General features: G+C 35.8%; 1 protein-coding gene across 1 annotated transcript in view; it reads left to right on the forward strand.

Annotated features, from left to right (window-relative positions):
• The window catches only part of LOC136801405 (katanin-interacting protein-like), a 118,779-nt gene that overhangs the window by 30,389 nt on the left and 63,088 nt on the right, over window positions 1-25,302 (forward strand). The window contains exons 7-20 of the mRNA XM_067058041.1: window positions 11,663-11,772; window positions 12,347-12,418; window positions 12,599-12,661; window positions 13,215-13,551; window positions 14,074-14,205; window positions 18,815-18,852; window positions 20,650-20,759; window positions 21,173-21,515; window positions 21,943-22,059; window positions 22,700-22,834; window positions 23,130-23,204; window positions 23,829-24,082; window positions 24,607-24,678; window positions 25,160-25,191. Of these exons, the coding sequence (XP_066914142.1) occupies window positions 11,663-11,772; window positions 12,347-12,418; window positions 12,599-12,661; window positions 13,215-13,551; window positions 14,074-14,205; window positions 18,815-18,852; window positions 20,650-20,759; window positions 21,173-21,515; window positions 21,943-22,059; window positions 22,700-22,834; window positions 23,130-23,204; window positions 23,829-24,082; window positions 24,607-24,678; window positions 25,160-25,191 (1,890 nt within the window). The remainder of the gene's footprint in view (window positions 1-11,662; window positions 11,773-12,346; window positions 12,419-12,598; window positions 12,662-13,214; window positions 13,552-14,073; window positions 14,206-18,814; window positions 18,853-20,649; window positions 20,760-21,172; window positions 21,516-21,942; window positions 22,060-22,699; window positions 22,835-23,129; window positions 23,205-23,828; window positions 24,083-24,606; window positions 24,679-25,159; window positions 25,192-25,302) is intronic.

Genomic DNA, 25,302 nt, shown 5'->3' on the forward strand with positions numbered 1-25,302 from the left:
TCGTAACCGCGGCTTGACATGATGATTGGAAAACCGCAAAACACTTGTATCATGTCTCTTATAGTGATTTGTATATACAAATGCAAACGCCTATTCTTCATTAGATCAGAATAACGTGACACCTCTAACGATTCTCTAAGGACTTTGAGCATCAACATATACACTCTTTTTATTTCTCTGGGCAGACAGCACATTGTTCTGCAATCAACTTGAGCCCCGTCATATCTTTCTCCATTTTGAGCGTACCTAATGCTTGCTAATGAAGGTTACCCTGGATCTGTCTATTGAATAGACTACAATCAACCTAGCACAATAATCACACTTTTATCCGATATGCGTTGCCATAAAAGCTTTTTATGGCGAATTCGATTCGATTCGACTTTAAGAACTGGTCGTCCAGGGATATGATATAGATAGAGGACAACTCCATGAGGTTATGCTCCTAGGATTAGTCAGACCAACTAAAACCTTTTGGAATCAAAATTTGAAATTTAAAAAGTAGCGCAAACCAAAGGGGACATACATAGAACGTCGAAAAAACTGTAATCTAGCTTCTCTATATCATATCCCTGGGTCGTCTTCTGTCTGCTTTTTATCGATGAAAAATGATTGTAATCAAGCTGTTCAGTCAGAGCAAAGTTGCACCCTTTCATAAGTAATATTAATGACACTTCTCGCAATACAATGCAACCTTCAGTAACGAATCTCAAAAGTTGAAGATTTGATTTTGAAAAATTCATATTTTTGGTACTTCCTATCCTAGTGGAATAAAAATCCTTTCAGCAATTCAATACGGAATCTCAATTGACTTTTCACTTGACCCTGTTAGCTCTACTTATTATGGCTATTGCAATCCTTTGCAATCAAATTTTGAAATAGACAAAGTTATTTGGCCATATTCTTACTGACTACTACATCCAGTTTTCCACAATTCTCATATTCAACAAACTTTCGACATTTTACAAATTAAAACTGTTACCTACCTTCTGCGTTTAAAAGGAAAACAGATCGCTTTATATCAATATCAACATTTTATTTTCATAAAACATACCCCCATGTTATTAAATTGGTATGTGGCCAATCTTTTTCATAAGAAAAATCACACTAAAATGTTCTATTTAAAGTTCTGTATATGGTGTTTTAGTGTTCATTTTTGGACTAAAATCTCAAATCTAGTACCAAAATGAACGCCGCAGAACGTACAAATGATATCCCAAATTAAATCAGCAATCAAAGTCCTTTTTTCAGCTTAAAGCCTTCGATTTCTCAATGTTCAAACTAAAATAATGACATACACTAACTTTAACTTTAAAAACTTTCTCCTTATTCCTCAACATGCTGCTAATTTTGATATCCGCATAGCGAAAATCCTTTTCTAAAATAATTATATATGAGGACGGTGAGAAGGAAAAGGTTCATCCTTTCCGACTGTGAGAAAATCCTTATCCAAATTATTCGAAACTTTTGGTAAGGTTTTGTATACTTCGTGTCCTTACACACCATAAATGATTATTGCTAGACTTGCAAGAGTTTTTCTGTTATATGTGGTCATGGAACAAGGGACCGCCTCAGCTCTAGTTTAGACGGTCCACTTTTCACCCTGCCTGTTCAAATTGTGAATTAAAGTGGACATAAGGTTGGCTGTCTAAAGTCAATGCATTACCCTCATTTGACGCCAATGCAATGACTTCTCTCAACCTTTTCCAAGCATAGATTTTAACTGCCAACTATGTGTCCACTTTCTGCCCACTCTAACAATTAGAATAGACGGGGCAGAAAGTCAGCCGTCTAAACTAGAGCTCAAGCCTCTGCCTTCTACCTATCTCTCGCCCTATTTTTCTATCAATTTCATTTCGAAAATTAGTCTTTCGCTTATAATTGAATCACTCTTCTTTCATTGACACCTTGGAGTCAAATAGTCCATTTCGTTATAGATAAGAATCATGGGTAATCAGGACTGATTTCTCCCTCTTAACGGCTTCTCGTTATGGTTAGACACAAAAGCATCGAACATTTTAAACCAACAGAAAGCCATCATCGAAGCGCGAAAGTTCTTATTACAAAATGATTCCGTTCAACCGGGAGATGGCTTATAAGCTACAGGCTCTTCACCAGAATTACAATAATTCTTTACCAGGGTTCTGAGTACCTTCTTCCTTTCCAGGGCTACAGATTTTTTACCGGGCCTACAGATTTTTTACCAGGGCTACAGGTTCTTTACCAGAGCTACAGATTTTTTACCAGAGCTACAGATTTTTTACTAGGGATACAGATTTTTTACCAGGGCTACAGATTTTTTACCAGGGATACAGATTTTTTACCAGGGCTACAGATTTTTTACCAGGGATACAGATTTTTTACCAGGGCTACATATTCTTAACCAGGGCTACAGGTTCTTTACCAGGGCTACAGGTTCTTTACCAGGGCTACAGGTTCTTTACCAGGGCTACAGGTTCTTTACCAGGGCTACAGGTTCTTTACCAAGGCTTCACAGATTCCTCTTCCATCTGATATGATCTTTTGGGATATTACTTCTACTTATATTTCTATTACATTCTGATAATACTTCTGTCATCTAATGATATCTGAATCTCATTTTCATTTACATACACCGCTTACCCGGGCTACAAAGCTGGTACCTTTTCATCCAAAATATAAAATTTTCGTAACATTATCATTGGATCACATGTTCCCCACACTCCTTTGCTTACACCTTTATACATATTATACTTGTTTAACATTCCTTCACAAGTCCAACTAAACTGAAACAATTTTTCACGTTCTTTATAAGAACAAACTATATAAGAACAAAGGCTTCGATGACCAAAATATTAAGAACAAGCTTAGAACATTTTAAGTCTTTGCGGATTCTAAAATACCAGATTTCTTTGGAAAATTGTGAAAATAAGAACATGTTGAGAACATTTTTTAGGCTTAAAAGTCAAAAAGTTAAGAACATTAGACGTTCTTATTAGAAGACGTGCGATGGCAAACAAACTCAACACGAAACATACTGTTTGTAGACTGATGACAAGGTCTTAAGGTGCTAGGTAAACACAAAAAGTTGACTTATGAGAAGTTGATTATCTTTTCTTACCGTCAACTGATCCACATTCGACAAGTCAAATTTCACTTTATTTTTGTATTAACAGAACTACAACTCTATCTTTGTTTTATTCTGGAAGCGTTCGATAACTTTCCAAGTTCTACATCTGCTAACGCTATTCATTAGTACATGAAATAGATCTCTTAAAGCTCCAAGGATTTCGAGACTTTACAAGAAGCTGAAAATAATATTAGCATGTTGTCACTTGACTTCTTACATCTTTATACAGCTTGTAACAATTTAATGAATCTTTAACTCTAAATAACCAATCAGATGACAGTCATCTCAATGAAGGCTTTTTCAAAAATCTGTTAGAACGATAAGGCTCAAAGTGCCATAAAAATACGAGTAACCGAGACTCAAGAAAAAATTACTCGTTCTTAAAAAAATGTACAGTATTAGAGCTTGAAACAACTTTTAAACAGCTTTGCCAACCAATAAGATGACAGTAATTTCATCACTATCCTTTTAATCACTTCTCGTGAATAATGATTTTTTTAATCACCAGAAGTAATATAAAGATGCTAGATCATTAACTCGAATTCTGTTAAACTATTTCCAAATATCTCACTGCGATGCGAATTTTTTAGTTTTTGAATGCTTATCTGCATACCTAGTTGTTTTTTATAAGAACAAACTATATAAGAACATAGGGCTTCGATGGCCAAAACAGCCTATTTCTCAAGAAAATGAACAACAATATTCACTAAATGGTGATTATAAGAACATGTTAAGAACATTTAGGCTTAAGACTCAAAAAGTTAAGAACATCCGAAGGCTTCAAAGATCTTGGATGTTCTTATAAAAAAACGTATAGTCATACATCATTAGTTAAGAAACGAGACTCCATCTTCCTATCCTATAAAAGGCAAAAAGATTCCCGTCCGAAGTTTTTCCGGACAGCTGAAATACCCCGAAATCATTATGGACCGATGAACTCAAAGGATAGTAATTTGGCTTGAGTTGGTCATTAGATGTCTGCGCACTATATGCCACCATTTCACATTTTACGCGTGGCGTAAGACAGAATTGGATACATGACTTTTAGACATAACCAATAAAGCATTTTACATCTGTAAATGGCTTTAACATACAGTTTGTTTATATGAGAATTGATTTCAGATGAGAAAAAGTTCCTTTACACCTCTCCTTGGTAAAAGTTGCAGAATGTCCAGATTTGCATTTCTTGTGCAATAATCTTTACAAAATATTTCAACCCACGTGAATATTCTTATACTGTATTTGTTCCTGAGATCTCTTATCAAACCAATTCTTTGGTATACTACAGTATTTTAAGCAAACACACCCTTGATGCCGTTCTGTTTTCGTTTGACATTTTTAAATATAAAGTCACTGGACACAATAGCTTAGATGACGTCATCATGTCACGAAGCGCTGTCAAATTTTTGTGAAAATGAAATCAATAAAATGTTTGCGAATTTCATCCTACAGTAATTCTACAGGGTCTTCATAAACTCATGTCACCAGCAACATTCTATAACAAAGGTTATACACTTTTAAAGTGCCTCAGCTAGGCATGTTTACACGCTTATTTTTATTAGAACAAACTATATAAGAACATAAGGCTTCGATGACGAAAATGTTAAGAACAAGTTCTTAATAACAATTCAAGTCTTTGTAGACTCTAACACACCCGATTTCGAAGGAATATGGACAAAAATACTCAGAAAATGGTGAAAATAAGAACATATTAAGAACATTTTTAGGCTTTTAAGTCAAAAAGTTAAGAACATCCTAAGAACATCCATAAGGCTTCAGAAATTTTGGATGTTCTTACTAAAAAAAAACGTGTATGTTTCTTTGATAAACGCCAAAATTTACTTTAGTTTTCCTTCTGGCTGATCGTGCCAACAATCGAGGTTTGGTTTATTCAAATGTTAGATTTTCTTAGCCTACCTGTTTTCTGGATGTGCTAAAAGTGTTTCCTTGTGAAAGAAAAGAAAGACAAGGACGTGGTTGACAATCCTCCTTTCTAGTCCTCACTCTCATCGTTCAATTTAAATTCTTGAAAGAATGAATTATCTTTCATTCCAAACTAGCAAACTCAATTGAGTTATAAACTAAGTGTTGCTCGTTTACAACCCTGAACAAAATGTTTTTAAAACACCACAAGTATCTCAATATCAGTGTATGTGAATGTGATCAAAATAACTGTTTCATATCCATTCTCATAGCTGATAAAACTACTCGTGGTTTACATAAAATGCACTACACTAACATTAAAAGTCATCCCCTTTTAATCTTTAAGTATTTAAAAAGTCGACAACCTTTTATATCTAAGAAAGAGAACTTTGCTTTACACGTCCCCACATTCCTTCACAAAAAACAACCCTTCTTTTGCCTAAATTTCCGTATTTTTCCCGCTTTGCCACATCCCAGGTTTCTCAACCAACACAATCATCCACGACACACGAAATCTCATCATTAACTTTACACTGTAATTCTCTCATGAGAAGTCTATCTCTCGTTATCTCATTAAAGGTCTATCCTTTTTAATTGCTTTAATTGTCCGACTCCAATTACTTCAACAAAATGTACTTCAACAAAATGATCAGAAAATGGATTATGAGTAATCCAGACTAAAACGTCTTGTTGCTAAGGTCACCATGACTACTCGTTGAGCAAAATCTAATGTAGTTGTATTTTATACAGATTGTCCTCTTCCAAAAAAATTGAATATAGGGGTGGATGATGTAACATTTTTTGGAAATTTACACCCCCTCCCTCGGACTTTTGACCCCCCGGACAACAGAACAACAGATCTATCCCCCGGACAAGCATCAGTTGACCCTCGGACAGTCATAATTACCCTTAACCAGAGCAGTTTCGCCCCCAAACAAGGCAAATTTTGTGGATTTTTCATTACCTCACGGACAATATTTCAAATATATTCTCCACCCCCCCCCCCATTACGAAATTCTTCTGGAAGAGCCCATTTCCAGTTCCTTGAATTTTTACTGTAACACACTGCGGAACAAATATGTGTGTTTTTATACCATCAGACTGTTTTTACGTACCAGTAGTCCGAACTCTGTCAGTTTTTCTTGATTTCACATGAAGAAGAAAATCTTTATTACATTTCCCATGCCACTTGCGTCAGAAGTATTATTACCATGTTCACACTTTACTGTTCCGTTTCGCTCCGGTATGATTTTCGTTACGGATCGAGTGTGTTCATATTGGTTTGGGAACGTTTCGGAGCACGAAGACGGAGTAGTTCCGTTCCGATGAAAAAGTGGAGCGAAACCGTTTTGCTTTGCAACGTCTTCTTTTTTGAGGTTTCGAATTTTGACGTTCACACTTGTTTCGGAACCGTTTCGTTTTGGAACTGCTCTTGCTAAGAATTCGTCGGTCTAGAATTTAGAATCCGCCGGAGTTAATTTTTTATTCAGCCTTTGTAATTGATTCAGCATGAATTTCATACATTTAAAAGGTCGCTAAAAAGTGCTCCAAACATATAACATTTATCAACCACCCATCCCTTTGCTTACAGCTATATTTATCTTACTGACACACAAAGTCTCTCAAAGTAATCATTTTCCCTAAATTTACTTAAAACGTTTATTTATTCGTCACAACAGGAGTTTGGTTTTTATTGACTTGACTGATTTTTCTGATTATTTTTTTGCTTATTTTCATAAATTAATTTTAAAGGAACTATTATTGATGTCTTTGAATTTCTTCCAGTCCATCCTTTTTTTATAAGAAAAGAACAATTTTATAGGAATAATAAGACTCAAAATAAAAATCTTAAAATCTTCTAGAAACAGGAGCCTGGGATTTACTGAATTTTAAGCAATTCAAGATTGAAAATAGTAAAATCAAAAACCTAAAATTTTGAAGAAAAAAAAGAACAGGATAAAAGCAATTTAAGACTCGAAGTGCCAAAAAAATAAAAACTGGCGAGCCTCAATGAATATTTACTGGTTCTTATAAAAAGAGCTAGGGTCGAAAGGGATTTTCTAAAAACATTGGCTCAGATTTATAATCTCTGCTCACAAACAAGCTATACAAAATATGTAGTTTCTTAATTCTAATCAGTTTTAAGATGATATCCTTCGAAATTTTCAAATATTTCTAAATACAATACAAATTAATGTCGATATTAATATTGATTGAGCTTGTATACAACATCATAATATAAATTTCCCAATTTCAATGTTTTTTTATCTCATTTGAATCTTTCATTTCCACATTGCTTGTTCCGTATGATCTCAATACCGGTGTCCTTAACACGGGTGTGCCTGCTAAGGATGTTCCGGTCCGTTGAGTCATTTCCGCATCCGGATCCAATTGTTCCGTCCATTTGATATTCCGGTTATAAACGGATTCATACATTTTCCGCATACGAGTGTTTCTGCTTATAAAAATGGTAGAGTTAAGGCCGGAATTGAAGAGACTCAAAATCAAAGTCCACAACAAAATTTTGGTATACCGATCTCTTACAAGACTAGTTTCCGGGAGGGCTAGTTCTTCTGTAGTCAGTTCATGGAGGTAAAACCCGTAAATGTAAAACCCGAACATTGACGGAAGATATGTAATGATTAATGCGGTACTTATAATGAGTACAGTATTCGAAAGTCGTTTTTCCGCTTTCTTTTTCTGTTCTTCTGATACGGAACTCTGTCGGTTGACGTCTTTTATTGTGGATACTATGCGAAAATTAATAAACAATGCTATCATTAATACGACAATGATTAATGATGCAGTTACTATGAAGTAAATAGAAAAATTCCATATAGCGGACACCATTTGATCACCGGACATGTTGGTAATCAACACATGCCAAATGCTCCACCCTAAACTGATAGTCATTGCAACACTCACATAAATTGCGAGTAATCCGTTTTTAACTTTTGTTGTTGATTTTCCCGATTGGGTTAATGTTAAATACCGATCGACAGTTAAAAACATGACCAAAATTCCCGATAACGTCCCAGGGAATGAGGAAAAGAAAGCTCTCACCAGTGTTAAAGTACAAGATACATTTGGTATCTTTATAACAAAATAGACTTGAAGTGGTACTTGAACTACACCTGCAAGCAAATCACTAATCGATATCGCTAAAAATACACGTTGGGCGGACGAGAATTGTTTTGTTTTGATACGAAATAATCCAACAATGAATAGAGTGTTCGAAACTAGGATAAAAATTGTGACGCAAATATACATGATCAACATAATAGTTCCATTAACTCCACCTGTTATATCGATATTCATAACTTCAATGCATTGTGGGATACCATTCCCAGTATTATTTTGACCAGTATTCGACATCATATATTTTCTCTGGATCAATCTTCTGATGTGGGTCTTGATGAGAGATTTTTTTCTATTTTTCTCAGTTCAAATTTTTTATATTTTCTTTGCTTCTAAACAAAAACAAAGACAATAGATCAGTCTATTAGACTAGGAAAATGTTTGTCATTGTGTATAGTAGCTAGAACTAAATATGATATGGCAAGGTCACATCTCTCATCTGGCTTCTCTGAACCACTCAACTATTTTCCGTTTATGAGTACATTTTTCCACTTCTTTGCCAAGATTTGACGGCTATGTTAACACGTGAAGCTCTAGTAGAATGAACTGAACATTCTTACTTATTTCTCCCGTATTCTACATTACTGACCATCCAGACTTTGGTCAAAACAGTTTCTGATCTTGAAATGGTTCTTAAAAATTTCTTTGTACATGACCTCCTTCTAACATGAAAAAATGAAGTCTTTTAATTAAAAAAAAACGACTGTACAAACCTTATGGTTATGGTCCCAAATAAATGTATTTTAATAGTTTGTACAAACTTTTGCCAATCCCCTCCTTTTTTCCCTTAAAATGTTCTTACGTAAAATAAAAGTATTTTTAAACATATAAAGAGACATGGATTGAAGTACTCTATTTGTAGATTTTACCACGATTTTATACATAGACGAATATCTCAACGAAAAATCGAGAATAAGAAGAACTATTCTTCCTCTTTCTGACGAAGACGTTCTCCGCTCTGTATTTTGTTTACTCATAGTAGTTATTTGTTTATCCGATGAGTGATTTATTTTACTTACTGTAAACACCTTTCCTAGAAATTAAAAACGAATGTTTGTCTTATTGATGATGATTCAAGAGTTACGTGGGCTTCTAGCCCCTTTCCTGCCAAGAAAACTTTCTGTGATTGATTTTATTCCTGATAGTCATGACGTAATCTTTTATACGGTAACACCCGAAAAACACCTGGCGTTTGCCACCAGTTTTGAATTTAAACAATGAAAAGTAGTTGCAAACGCCCGGTGTTTTTCGTGTGTTTCCGTATAAAGGATTACGGCATGAATTTCAGGAATTGATGATGATTCAAAAGTTACATGGGCTTCTAGCTCCTTTCCTGCCAAAAAAAGTTTTTATGATTGATTTCAAACAAACCCGTACAAAAAAAAAATCGCGGGTTTTTTACTATCACCGTAATTTGTTGTGAAAACCTATGTAAGAATATAAAACAAGAATTCATGATATGCACCACTGGAGTCTTCTGAGAACTTTTAAAATTTTCCACCCAATACGTCACTTAAACAATAGAAAAAGTGACGTATTGGGTAGATAAAAAAAACTGAAAAGTTGCAAAATTTCGTCAAGTCATTGCAGTGGTGCATATCATGAATTCCACTGCAGATGTAGTTATTATAGTCTTTGAATATAATAGTTCACTTAACCGATCATCGATGACTGACCTCCCTGGTTGACGCTACCGATTGACTGAACTATTATCCATTCTATATATCTCTTTCTGCACTTTTACTCTCTGCACTACAGTCTACAGTAATAAAAAACACATTTTAATCTCAGTATGATAGTTCACAGTCGCAAACACCACATCAGTAGTTCACAGTCGAAAACATCACATCATTACTTCACAGTCGAAAAAATCACATCATTAGGATTTTGATAAATACAAACACAGCTTTTCAAATCTTCCTGGCCTTGCGATTAAACGTTACTTTTACATATTAAACCAACAAATCAAATAAGAACAGTAAAATGATTTTTAATAGTTTGCAAATCTAGAGGTACTGAGGGCCATTATTTACAATTTCAGCAAAATGATTATTACGACAACTACTTTAAGGGAAGAAATCTTGACGGGAAATTAAATTTGACCATGGCAGGAAAAAATCTTTATTATATAAGGCGAAAATAAAAAAATGCAGTTTTCCGGAAACCGGCCGGGTGCAAAAAATTTTTTTTCTGATCCGGCCGCAGACTATGGGTTCATCTATATGGTTCATCATCATCAAGTTGAGCGTTCAAGCTATCAAACGTCGTTTTGTTAGATATTCCCGCTTGTAAATCAAGTTTTGTTCGTTAGTTAGTTGATACATTAGTATTCAGGGCTTACTTCATACTGTTTGTGCATGAAAGTTATCTTTAAAGTTCTATTTCAATGATCTTAAGTTATCAAAAATAGCAAAATAGAAATTTTTCCGGTCGGCCGGATGAGAGCTTTTTTTTTCCTTCACCCACATTCCAAAAACACTACATTTTTTTATTTTCGTCTAAGTGCGAAACTATTCTGAGGACTAAACTAGCCCGTATTAGGAAGATGCATGAAAAATATTTTTCAACGTAAAACAAGGGAACAACAACAACACTCCCTTATTTGTAGAATCACGAAGAAGTAAAATGTTAATATTCAAATATAACTCCCAAATGTACTGTATATACATAACTAACATACCTTGAATTATTATGTAACTTTTATGTAGAACTGGCAAAACTATCACGGACCCAGCGTTGTAAAAAAATACAGTTGAGTCTCTCTAATTCGATCTTCAAGAGATCAAAAATGTTCTTCGAATTAGAGAAAGACTCTAGTTTTAGAGATTATTTTGTCAGGCTTTCCCCTGTTCCCCTTGACGGGAACTGAAAGTTAGTTCGAACTATAGAAATATTCGAATAATAGAAGTTCGAATTAGCTAGAATTCACTGTATACACATTCACATAATTCCAAATTAAAGCATCAAATATAGTTATATGAAGCAAAATTTTGATGAGTGCACGCAGAAGATAAATCAGAGCATTTAAATTCGACATCGATAATTTCTCATATCTTTTACAAAATCTTTTACAAGAAAGGAGGAAGAAAAAAGCAAGCAAACTTCCTTCCGCCTACTTTTTTTTGAAATCAAAACATTTTTCCAATCTATGATTTGGTGCTTCGCAAAAAATTTAAGCATTACGTAATGTTATATTTGCAAGCCCTCCTCAGCTAAAAACGGGAAATCTCTGGACAAAAGGAATAATGCTTACTACAAGGAGCACGAATCCGTTAGTGGAATCCAGCAGCCTTGAAATGACTTGAATTTGGCAAGAAACCTAATTCGCAGAATTTGGAGAAATTGTTCAAAAGCTGCTTTAAGAAAAACCTTAAAGGCTGCTTCGAGAATAACCTTGAAGAAATAGGGTTAAGCCTAACTAAGAAAAGCAAAAACGAGAAAAATTTCAAAGCAGCATAGATTGATAATACAGTTTTTTCTTCTCCATTCATACAGATTCGGTGACGGGGAATTACGAAGAAGATTTCGAAGTCTATCAAAGTTTATTGGAAACAAAACTGTTGAATGAAGATAATGATGTGGGATCGAGTGATAGTAGTGATCAGGTACAATAGAAAACTCCTGTGATGTGTTTTAGATTTTTTTTCTCGAAGCTTTTCGATATAGAAAATAAGATGGGGTAGATGGTCCATGATCAGATGGTCTCATTTGTCCCATAATTGAAAATTTTCGAGAAAACCTGTATTTTTCCCCATTTTGATGACGTCATAGAAAGAGAATCTTAAATAACTCCAAGTAGGAGAAATCTTTTCATCAATGGTGTAGATCGGTGAAAGTAAGCGATCCACGAAAAAAAATTTTTTGCTTATGTCAGCAAGAATTGCAACAAAAAACGTTTTGGCTCGCGCTTTTTATTTGCAACTCGCGCTTTCAATTTGCAATCTCGTGCTTTTTAGTTTGAAACTCGCCCTTTTATTTTCTTAACTCCTAACTTGCAGAAAGTAACTCGCAACTCGTAACTCGCAGAAAGTAACTCGCAACTCGCAACTCGTAGAAAGTAACTCGCAACTCGTAACTCGCAGAAAGTAACTCACAACTCGTAGCCACGCATCTTTTCAGTTCATTATAATATAGTATGATAATTAGTATATACAATTTCTTTTTTTTTTCGCTTCGCAGAGCTCAGATGACGAAGAAGACGGGGGGCATGTTGATGAAAAACAACTCACTTTCACTGTCGAAGATCTAAAGGTGCATTTATCAATTACTCCCCTTTTTTATAAGAACAATGAGGCTTAAAATCATCAAAATCTAACAAAAATTTAAGAAACATGCCGAGCCTGGAAGGACTGAAGTTTGGGCACTACAAGGGTATCATTTCCTTTTTTTTTTAATTCATCTTCAATCTTTTTTCATTTTTGATTTCTTTAGACGCTAAGAGCAAGTCTAGAGAAAGATTCCAGCATCAGACAAAGCATCGCCGAAGCTGTGGAGGTTCGCAATTTTATTGTCAAGTTCTTAATACACTGGATTCTCCCTAATTCGAACTTCTATCATTCGAATCTTTCTGTAAATCGAACTAAAACACCGGTCCCATTAGCTAGAGAGGAGTGTAAAAGTTCTTTCCGTTATTCGAATATTTCTTTAATTCTGAGAAAAGTCTTTGTCCCTTGAAGGTCAAATTGAATATAGGCAGCCGTATTTATTTTTTTCTCACTTTTGTGTCTACATTATGTGTACTAACCTAGGAACAAAGAATTCACTTAATCATTTTATCAGACGGAAATGTGGTCTGATATTTTGCCAGTAAATTTCAACCAATCTAACATGACAGACGACTAGATACTAAATAACTAACTGGAGATATTATAAACCACACTTTAGTTTATCTATTAATGGACTTGAAAGACTTTTTTGTGTGGAGTTAGACCGTCCTAAATTCTCTGTCTCCGGACTTTTTCTCAATTGTTTTTCTGTAGCATGCCTCATAACTGTAGTTTTCAGAATTTCCGTTCGAATCTGGTCTGCATTTTATTTTCATTTCCAGGAATTCTCTGGCTCTGATACAGACGATGATGATGATCTTAGTGATGCGGAGGGCGATAGAAATACAGACCGGAATAAAGGGACTGGAATGGAGTTGGAAGAAATCGAGGAAGAAATTTTGGAAGATGCGCTCGATTCGTCGCAATACATCATGAAAGATATTTCGGAGGAAATAATCGAAGTTGATGATGGTGAACCCGATTCCAACCAATCCGATTCGGATAATGAAATCGGGGAAGGATTCAGGAAATCGGGGAAACAGGATTCACCGGTGATGATGAGAAGTGAATCACCGACTTTTGATTTGAAACCGAAGAAATGTGTTGAGCTCAGTGGAGGTAAGTGAGTTTGTAACAGACTATTAGGCTATTCCATTTTATATTCATACATGGGGGTGGACGGACATTTCCAGGTGGTATGAAGGAGTATTTTTTTCAATTTTCTAGGGGGTAAAATGTTATTCTATTCTAAAATTGCCAGAGGGTAAAAGAATAATCTTAGTTCGTCCATCCTCACTTTTAAGGTATGGGAGGAATTTTTACAAGGGTTCTTTTTCAAATTTTGCCATTTTCCAGGGGTATTGACACATTTCCAAGAATTATTTTTTGCCTTGAAAAGGCGTGTCCACCCCCCTGTACGGAACATTAATTCGTTCCATTCATTTTTTATTGGGTATTGTTTCAACGACCGCCCAATAGAGCTATTTTTTGAGGGTCCAAATCTGAGGCTGGTGTTTTTATAAAATTGGTGTTAGAAATAAAAAAAGTGTGTATCGTAAAAAACAGTTGATTTTACTTTTTGTTCGTTAATAAATGTATATTCATATAATACTGTAACCCTGTTTTGTCTTGATGTTACAGCTGCACCAAAAAGTCGTCCGGTGACAGCCAGTCGAAGAGTGGTGGATGACAACACAACATACAATGCACAGGCTTCTATTGATCTCGCAAATGCTATCATTGAAGAAAACAAGAAACTGGAAGAATTTAAAGGTCAGTTAGATGGGTAGCGAGCACCTCACTAAAAACCGGGATTTTTCATCTCGTTTCTTAGTGAGTTCCACGTTGACGATTTTCGAAAAATAGAAGCCTTTCAAGTGTTTTGACGCAAATTCGATTATTTTGCTACTGCAAGACCTTCGAAAATTAAAAGTGACGTCAAAAAATCGAATGTTTAGAGCCCGAAAAAGTTGCAAAGTGGAATAGACGTTAATTGCATAAAAAACGCAGGTGACGACTAGTATAGGCTATTAGATACCCATAAACGTGGAAAATATATGCGCGCAGAGTTTACAGCGACCACGGCGGTTTATGGGGAAAATAGTGGTGATAGAGTTTGAAACAACTGTAAACGCCTCCGCCACTGCCTACTCCGCCCCTGGGTAAACTGCATTTTCAAATTTATCCCACCTCCTAAATTATTACCTTTTTAATGACATTATGTATATGATAAGATCGTCTAGGTCAGTGTACGTTTTAGACAGAATTTGAAATTAAAATGTAAAAGGAGATCATTCTAAGTGAATTTTACAGCTTTTTAAAAATGGGTTTCTTTTGGTTTTAACCGGAATATCAAGACTTTGTCAATAGTGAAATTTTTTCCCATAATTGTCATGTAAAAAATGTATTCCCTGCTTCATCTACGTAAATAAGTCTTTGGTGAAGCAGAATTCATAAATCTGAAAATTTGAAACTGCAATCAAAAGATTCAATGAAATAGAAAATAGAAACCCAGGTTGACTACACTTGAGATGCTTGCGTATGAAATTCAAAGGTAGTAGTTTCATTAGTTCCTTATTAGCGAGTTTATGTATTTGCACTTTAGAGGACGGTAAAGTGATTGAAACGATTTGGAATAACCCGCAGTTTTGACCCGTAAAATCGAGGGCGGTAAAAGTGCTGATTTACCGTCGTCCTCATTTGGTCAAGACGTAGACAAATTAGGACCTTATCATCTTCGTCGCAGAAAAGCACACATACATTATTATTATTATTATTATTATTATGATGTATACAAGCTCACAGGCCCGAGGTGGACCTCTACGAACCGATTTCTAATTACAATATTAATATGTCAAGTATCTTAGTTGGTGTTTTTCCCACGCTTTGTTTAGGCTTTCTTTAAACAATTTGATTGAGGTCGACTCGATGACAAATCGCGGTAGTGCATTCCATGTTGGGATCGATCTATAGTAGAAAGATTTCGTCTGAGCCCCACGAAAACCATCATCAGCAAAGTTTGGAACAAATTCATGATCGTGGAATCTGGTTGGACGGGATTTTTTAACAAACTTGTTCCGAGTTGTCTGTGGGTCGTAAAAATGAATATGCTTATATATTTGCACCATATCACTGAAAAGCCTTCTGAACTCAAGAGATGGAAGCTTGAGTCTTTTTTAAACGTTCTTCGTAGTGGAGATTACGATATTGAGGAATCAGTCTTGTCGCCCGTCTTTGAACACCTTCAATCAAGTTTATACTACGACGTAATTTTGGCTGCCATACTGATTGTGCATATTCCAAGTGAGGTCTGACAAAGGTAGTGTACAGAGTACAAAGTGCCGAAGGACTCAAGTCGTTAAAACTTCTTTTGATGACTCCAAGGATTGAATTTGCTTTGTTAACCTGTTTGGATATATGCTCCTCGAAAGTTAGTTCCGAATCGATCAAGATGCCGAGGTCTTTTTCTTCAAAAACATGTTCAAGTTCATTACCTCCAAGCTGGTATCTGTGTGCATGCTTGATGTTGGCGAATTTACCTATTGTTAAGACATGACATTTATCAGGATGGAATGTGAGTAACCAATCCTGAGACCACTTTTCCATTTCATCGATATCTCTTTGTACAACGATAGAGTCTTCTACCGAATCTATAGTCTTCACTATTTTCGTGTCATCAGCGAAGAGAAATGCATCCGAAACTACTTTGTCTGGCAAATCATTGATGTAAATGACAAATAGCAGAGGTCCAAGTACACTTCCTTGAGGAATCCCACTTACGACAGGGTTAGTTGTTGATTTGGCTGAGTTGACTTTGACCAGCTGCTTGCGATCTGACAAAAACGATGTTATCCAGTTTAGTAGACTTCCACCTACCCCGTAACATTCCAGTTTTTTCTTTAACCTCCTGTGAGGGACGGTGTCAAACGCTTTTGCAAAATCAAAATAGATGCAATCGACAACTTTGCCTTCTGCCATCGTTTCACAACATTGGTCAATGTAGTAAAGAAGTTGAGTGACTGTTGATCGCTTACCAATAAAACCGTACTGTTTTTCAGATAAAAGATTTTCTTCCACAAGATGATCCATAATTGCTTTTCGTAGCACTGACTCCATCATTTTGCATACTATAGATGTTAAACTGACTGGACGGTAGTTTATGGCTAGGTTGTGAGCACCCTTGTTCTTGTAGATTGGCGTGACATGCGCCATCTTCCAGTCCTCAGGTAATACGCTATCTTCTAATGTTTTGTTTATGATTATCTTCAGTGGTTCTGCAACGAAGTCAACTAGTTCCTTCAGCATCAACGGATGAATCTCATCTGGTCCAAATGATTTGCTGGGGTCAAGCTGCTTGATCTGTCTTATTATTGTTTCTAGAGAAATTTCAGGGATATCGATCATCGTATCTGTTCTTTTATCAAATGAAGGTAATTGTCCGTTTGGCTCATTCGTAAATACACCACAAAATTGCTTTTGTAGGATATTTGCCTTTTCTATGTCTTCATGATTCAATGATTCTTTGTTGTCCTCCGACTCCAGAAGAGATGCAACTCGGCTTGTCGACTTCAATTGATTTCTTACATGCGACCAAAATCGCTTCGGGTTGTTCTTTGCCGATCTGCTAATTTCTCGTTCATGGTTTCTACGCGTGCGTCTCATTATACTGTTGACTCGGTTTCGCGCCGAAACATATTTTGCTCTATTGAACTCCTTGTCAGCATCCGAAGAATTAATCCACTTCCTATGTAGGCGATCTTTTATCCTGATTTCATTTCGAATATCTTCCCCTATCGGTATATTTCCTTTTTTCTTCCAGAAGGAATTTCCAACTTCTTTTAGCGGGACGAATCGGCTCTTTAGATCGTTTAGATCAGTTTTGAACTGCTCCCAGAGCTCACATACTGTCTTTCCGTTTGATGTCGCGATAAAGTCTTGCGTCCAATTAGCCGCTCGAAGAAAGCGTCGCATTTCCTGGAAGTTAGCTGAATTGTAGGAATACTTTTGGCAACTTGGCTTCTGCTCAGCACAACACTTGAAGTCAAAGACAAGTACACTGTGGTCACCTTTTCCAAGTGGACTAAGATATTTGAGATTGTTGACTTGGTTATATTCACTGGTTAGAATGAGGTCTACTAGAGACGGATCGTCTGTTCCTCTACATCTCGTCGGCTCTTTGACGTATTGGTAAAGAAATGAATCTCGTAGTGCATCCAAGAATTTTTCTTCTTTACTGTCCTCAATATGGGGGGTTGTCCAGTTTTCCCAATTTATTGTTGGTAGATTAAAATCTCCAACTATACATTTGTGTGAATATCTCTTGTCTTGACTCAATGACTTCAACAGGCTGTTCAACATAGAATTGTTTTCGTGCGAGTTAGCTTGCTTCGTAGGGCTTCTGTATATACACGCAAATACAAGTTTGTCTTTCTTTGCTAGACGAATCTCGATAATACAGGTTTCTTCGAATTCAACAGGACTTTCGATGTCAGCAACTAGATGGTCTATTGATGAGTGTGCCAATATAACGATTCCTCGACCTTTGTTGTTATTGGTATTAGTGGAGTTAACAACTTTGTAATCTTTCATTTCGTATTCGTGGATTTGCCATTTTTCACCATGTTTGGGTTTTACTTCACAAATTGCGATTAGGTGCGGTTTCTCGAGTTGATTTATCTTATTTAATATTCCTTTCTTTGCTTTCGTAAATTGATCGGCATTTGTTGATAGGATTCTTATTTCAGGTATAGTTCTTGGGGTAGGGTTTGCTTTATTGCTAGTTGATGCTTGTTTATAGTGGTTTGTTTCTATTGTTGTTTTTTGATTTTCAGCTTCTTTACAGCGAAACCGTTTTTTTGTATCACCTCTGACTCGATAAATTTCAGTTTGAGATTTTTCCTCAGAGTTTAGCTTCTTTGCATCGTTCGATAATTCCTTATATACTTTCCGTTGTGCGGGTGTTAGGTCCTCTGTAATACTGATACCTTTGTAGTTTTCTAATCCCTTTAAACTTGTTAAATTTCCGATAACGGTCCATTTTTCTTGTTCATTTTTGAGTGATAACAACAAGGGTCGCTTTTTATTTCCATCTGGTACGCCTAATCTTCTGACACGCTGAATGTTAGCTCGGGCATGGGTATCCTTGATAAAATCTGATGCCCAACTTTTGTCATTTTCTTCATTTTTTTCTGGTAAACCATGAACGATGACATAAACCCGTTATTTCTTTGGACCAGGAGGCACAGTATTATATCACTAAAGGAGGATCTGAGTGGTTTACTTCCCATTTTGGAGAACAAGTCTCCTTTTTGGTTTTGACCGAAATATCAAACCCACTTTCTAAAAAGATTTCTTTTCAATTTTCATTTTCTTTTCTACTCAGGAAAAAGACAATTGAAGTCAGCACCTACCAATAAAAGGGTAAGATGTGAATGTTAATTTTGATAATACATGTTTTCAATTTCTTTCTTTCTAGTTTTGTAGAAAGTCGTTTCTAAACTAAGTACAGTAGAGACTCTATTACTCGAATCTTTATACACGCTTTTTTTATGAATGGTGTCAATCCATTTCACCATGGATATTCTTAACTTTTTTGGGAAAATCATCCGAAAATATTCTTACAGCATTCTTAGGTTATCTAATTCAGACTAGATTTAACATTTAGTACATATGTCTCGAGTATAAAATGGCATTTTTGTGAAAGGAGTAAGCCTTACTTGGGGGTAATTAGTAATTTATAATTGAAAATGCTCTAAAAATGGCATTCTTAGCTTGAGTAGTCAAATCATAATGATAATATTCTTAACATATTCTTATTTTTTTGGCCATATTAATCACGGACATTCTTATAAAGGTATTCTTATAAAAAAAGCGTATGCTTCGAACTAGTTTTTTGGCAAATTAAGATAGACAAACCCTCATAAATAAGTCTATAGATATCGGTTTCTCTATAGCGAGTTTATGTAAAGGTGACTAAACCGATTTGGAATAACCTGCGATTTTTAATACCACAAAATCGAGGACGGTAAAAGTGCTGCTTTACCGTCGTCCTCAGTTGGTTAGGATGTAGACAAATTAGAACCTATACCATCTCCGTCGCTGAAAAAAACACACATACATAAACTCGGTAATACTGTGGATGAGGTAGGAGTCTAGTGGCTTTGTTCCGAAGTGTATTATATCGGATTAAAAAACACATTTGCTTCAAAAATGGGTGTCGTCATAACGTCGTCATGATTCTCTTTAATTTGATTATCAAGGGTTTATTCGAATTATAGAGAGTAATATAAACCACTTTTCAGCTTAGAGGACTGATATTTTTGTTCTAATTACAGAAAAATTCGAATTAGAGAGGGTTGATTGTAGTGGTGAACATTACAAAGTTGCAATCTGATGGAATGATACCGATATAATATGGTAGTACATTGAATGAAAGCTTTTACCACTGTACACAGATGTCATTAATTTTCCAAAGGCTATAATTATAGCTACAAGGAGCTAATTATTACATATATATTTGTCAAACTTTTTCTTGATAGTTTCTTTTCGTATGTAGCAAAGAGATTGAAGAGTTGTAATTGCTTTCCATTATTGTTTTTGAGAGAATGTTAAGTTTAGACTATTTGGTTAGAGTTGCTCGGTAGAATTTCCTGTTCATCCTGCATATGCAAGAAGTCACATAGTGTCCTCGGGATTCTAATTTTGCCCCATTTTTTGAGGTATCCCAGCTGGCACACAACGTTGTTTAAACGTTAATATAACGTTATATGGACGTAGTGAACGTTAGATAGACGTTGAAACAACGTTGTGTGCCTACTGGGATGGGGGAAATTGAAAAATTTGAAATTTGATGGGAGAAAAAAAAGAGGGGGGGACCATAAATTTTGGACATTTTGATGGAGGAACTTCACTGATCTCAAGGTAGTCTCGTAGAAGACCTGTTTAAGGCAATAAAATCAGCAAACCTTACTTGAACCAAACCAATATTTCCATAAAACTTCATTTTCAAGCAGTTTTAAGGCTATATTTTCAAGCTTTCCAAAACTTTAAACTTGATTTAAGGCATTTTTATGTTAACTATACGGGGGAACCGCAGAATTGTCAAATAACTTGGGGAAAGCAAAAAAGAGAGGGGAACCGAAAAACTCCTTTACAAGTAACCTTGTTTTCCGACAAATTCTTAAACCACAACAACTTTTTTTTGATACTTTCTCTCAGACACAACCTTTAGAAGCGAACACAATCAAAGATCGTCCACTAACTGTCCAAGGTTTATCCAATGAAGACATCAGCTCCATCACCGAACGCGTTCGTAAAATGCCGGGAAGGTAAGAGACGTATCTTTATCATACAGTCAATTATCACTAGGGTATAAGAGTTGTAATGTCAACAGCTGATATTCTTTACCCCCACAAATTACATCTCGACTCTCGATACGAATTAGCGAACTTGAGCGGAAATTTTTATTTGTTCGAATTACAAAAAGAATCTTATTAGGTTAGAATAATGGACAGATTTGTGTATGGGGCTTTTGTTTTCGCGTCATTGTAATGATATCTGTTCCCATCATCAGTTCAGCTTCGAAGTTGTTTTCGCCCATTGCTTATAGATCGGAGGCTGATTGCGTATGTATCAAATTTGTATTTTGTAATCCCATCCACGATATAAAAACAGCAAACTTCTAATATGCCTAGTTCCGGGTTTATAAATTCTAACTAGCCTCTCCCTTTATTTATTCTAGGCAACAGATACGCTTATTAAAAATGTTGGCCGATCTTGAACAAGCAGACGAAACAACAAAGGAACTCAAAAATCTCAACATCGATGAAAACGATCACGAAAAATACATACGTCATCAAAAAAATAAAAGGAAGCATGAAACCTTACCTCAAGCTTTTACTACTTCTGTAAAAGAAGAACACGCGACGGGATCCTCTACGAGTAGTAGTTACGCAAGTAGTATATCCGTCGATACACCGCGTGATGTGAATACTCCGGATAGCGGCCGCACGTGCGAGACATTTGAACTTCAACTACATTTTCATTCGAATTGGGGACACAAAGAGTTTATTGGAATAACGGAGGTAGGTTTGAACTGTATTCTTGCTTAATAATATAAGTTTCTTTTATAAGAACAAACTATATAAGAACATGAGGTATTGATTGTTAAAATATTAAGAACTAGTTAAAAACATTTCCGGGCTTTGCGGACTCTAAAAAAACCAGTTTCTGTTTACAAAATGGTGAAATCAAGAACAGTTTAAGGACATTTTAGACGACCCAGGGTATGACCCGAACATTTTCGGGCCACTTGCCAATTTTGGACTTGAAAAAGTCCCGAGCATGAACTTGGCCTGTGCATGTTCAGGGCATGTTCGAGATTGGTTGTCGGAGGCGAAAAGCTAAAATTTTGTGGCCCGAACTTGGCCCGAATAAATGTTCGGTCCTAGAGAATGTTTTGCTATTCTAGCCCGAACATGACCCGAAAAAGTTCATTTTCTTATTCCTTAGATTCAACTCCTAAACGAAAATAACTCACGCATCCGAATCCACTCCAAAGATTTGAAAGTGAAAAGTACGCATGCGCAAATTGATGAAGTGAAAAACATGATCAACCATAAGACTAAGGTAAGGATTTGAAAGATATTATGTCTGCTTTCATTAAGTTGTTCCCATTTTTCAAGTATTGAAATGCCTGAAAGTAGTTTATAGTATATTTAGTGAGAGACCCGTGATAAACTAGACCTCGAGACCGTATTTCTTGTTCGTTACAAGGGCAAAAAACTATCCCAATAAATATTTCTATTTTTCACCACTTGATTAACCAAAGATTTTCACGGTTTCTGTGTTGCTATTTGTTCTGGAAAGGAGGGGCTGTGGGATCGGTCTTTTTTACATCAGCCCTAATTTAACGTCGGGTTCGCTTAAAACTACCAAGCCGAAAAGACTGCGAAAAAAGGGCTGACGTGAAAGGACTAAACGTATTTGTTTTTGTCTTTTTAGAACCGACTTTGTACTCGGATAGCCCAGTAATCTCACAGATATCTCTATCTTTTCCAAGCCAAGGCAGATGAAACAAAATAATGCACCATCTTTGGTGAAAGTAGACCAAAGTAGATACCTTGGTTTTCACTGTTGAAGTTTTTTCGGCACTGCAATGACTTAAAAGTTTCGAGGATCGCACACGCCCCCTTCTTTTGAACCCCCCTCTAAAAATAAAACATTGTGTGCCAGCTGGGATTTTTAATCGAAATCTTTGTTACCACAGACCACGAAAGAAAAGTATATGTGGCGAAGCACTTTCCTTGAAGACCAACCACTTATCTTATCCATCAAAATGCGTGATCTGGCACCCAACGATATTCACAAAATTGTCGTCTGGAATTACAATAAAAATTTACAGGTATGAAAACTCTGCTCTGATCTACTGTAAAGACCAAAGGAATTCTTGGTGCTACTCATGATATTTCAAAATTAAACTCTATGACTGTTTATCGAAATCTTTTTTTTTAACTTCAATTTTTTATTTTTACGATGGCTTATGAGTGCCACTTTCATCACGAGCCACCGTCTTCTTTTGACCGCACCACAGATGTAAAACAACAACTGCATAGTTCACGTGTACCTCTATAGAACCTCTATCAAAAGCGTTAAGAGATTTCAGGACAAAAGTAAAAGTATTTTGTTTTTATTTTTAGGAGCTGAATATGGGTGTAAAAGATTGTGATATACTCATCGACGGTCATAAAATATGGTGTGGTGTTATTGATAAGGTAGGAAATGAAATCCTTATTTTGTACCTGACGACTGTAGTCGAAATTCATAACTTCTTTACTACAATGTGTTGATGTAATGTTAGAATTTTGTATCTGCCGCTAATATTTCTTCCGTTTAAAATTAACACTAAAATCAAAGGTTTTTCCAAACTGAATGATTTTATCGAGTTACTAAATTTGAATCCACATTGTGATTGGACTAAGAATTCTGAAAGCTTGAATTACATTGAAAATTTTTTTCATCAAGTAGAAACATTTGAAAACTGAAGCACGAAAAGTGTTACAATTTGATGAAAAAGTTGTTTGTGATCCGACCTGTTTCCAGACCTTTAGAAGTCTTTAAGTATTCATAAATTTAGAGTACATTTGATTCGATTTTCAAGGGGAAATAGATTTTCATCAAATAAAGAATAGGCGTATGGAATAGTAGAGTGTCGTTTATGAGAGTTTCTTGTTGACGGTGACTTTAAACAGTATCGAATAAAGGAGCGTGTCGAATTGTAGAACGTCATTAATAAGTGTTTCTTGTCAAAGATGACTTTCAACATCATCGAATAAGGGGGCGTAGCGAATAATAGAACGTCGAATAAGAGAGCGTCAACTGTATGAATATGTTTCTAGGGTTGTGGTAATCAAATCTTCGACTACAGCAAAACCATCGTTCTCCACGAATCTAAAGAAACTGTCAAATCAGCTTCACCACAATCTAGCATTGAATTCCACACTACATCTAGCCTAGATACAACTCTCAAACCATCGTCTAGCCTGTTCGTCAAAGATGTAGATATTTTGAACAGACCTGGTACTAGAACGGTCGACCGATCGGGAGAGAATCATAAGCAATTACCGGTCGTTGAGGTGGCTAGTCCTCCAAGGTAAGTAGTAAGAATAGCAATCACTGACCTTTATAAACCTTGGACCAAGCTATACCCGCCATCTTTGATCGGAGTTTTTATGAAAGTCTAACCCTCAAAAAAGCTATTGGACTGTTAACCCGAGCGGTTATGCTGAAAATGTGCATTTTACAGACCGGTCTGGAAAGAACCAAATACTCAGAAGCAAACTTCAGTCAAATCGAACGAGTCAATCAGTCAATACATGATTTTGATCAAGTTTACATTCTGGTCTGTAAAAAACCAACTAGACAGGTGGCAGAACCAAAATTTTGCAAATCATCTTTACATATATCATACCAGTGGTCAAAATTTCAAGGTCATCCCAATATGTTCCCCCTTGTATGAAAATAGGAAGATGCTTGAAGGGTTAAAACTTTGTCTAACGACAAACGGCGCTACATCCAGCGCTCTCGGTGCGGGTCGCCCGAGAGCACATTGTTGCTGTTTGTTATTCAATTAACCAGATATGCTATTGAACTTATTATCTCTTCATCATTTTCCAGCAAAACAAGAAACAAAGCATCATCATCTTTTACCGATGAAGAAGATGTCAAATTCTCACCAAGAAGTAAAAAGTAAGCATGTTCAATACTTTTGGTATATCAAGCTCGAGGGATGAGCTGATGAGTCTTTATAAAGGCCGGTCTCCACTTGCGCGCGCTTCGATCACACTTTTTCGAGCAAAGCTTCCACGCTATTGGTCAAAAGAAAAATGAAGCAATGGAGTTGCTTCATTTTCCTTAAGATCATTTAAAGTTTAATCGAGATGACGCGTTCTTTAGAAAGAGCAACAAAATTTTTTTATTACTGGTTAACGGCCAACCAAATCAAATAAGAGCTTGAACGTGACTATTTATTTGATCGGAGATTTAAAATATAGATTAATTTAATGACGGAATTATTTCAGAATTATGCGATATTTGAATTTGCAAGAGTCAACTTCATACTATTTTAAGTTAACTGCTTTGTACCAGGCCGTCCAGTTCGGAAAAAAGCTACGCGATTTGAACGAAATTATTTGCATAATGTCATAATTTTTTTCAATTTCTTTTCCAGGACTTCTGGAAGCAAACCAGTCTGGCTTACAGGTACGTGTTTACGTATTTCCCTTCTCCCTGAGGATTGGTTGACAGACGTTGCGAGCAAACTTTATATAGTTTTTTAGAAAATAAGTAAAGTGTAAAAATATTGACTAAAAA

Source organism: Clytia hemisphaerica, unplaced genomic scaffold, assembly GCF_902728285.1.
Source record: "Clytia hemisphaerica strain Z4C2 unplaced genomic scaffold, Clytia hemisphaerica genome assembly, whole genome shotgun sequence".
NCBI classification, from domain to species: Eukaryota; Metazoa; Cnidaria; class Hydrozoa; order Leptothecata; family Clytiidae; genus Clytia; species Clytia hemisphaerica.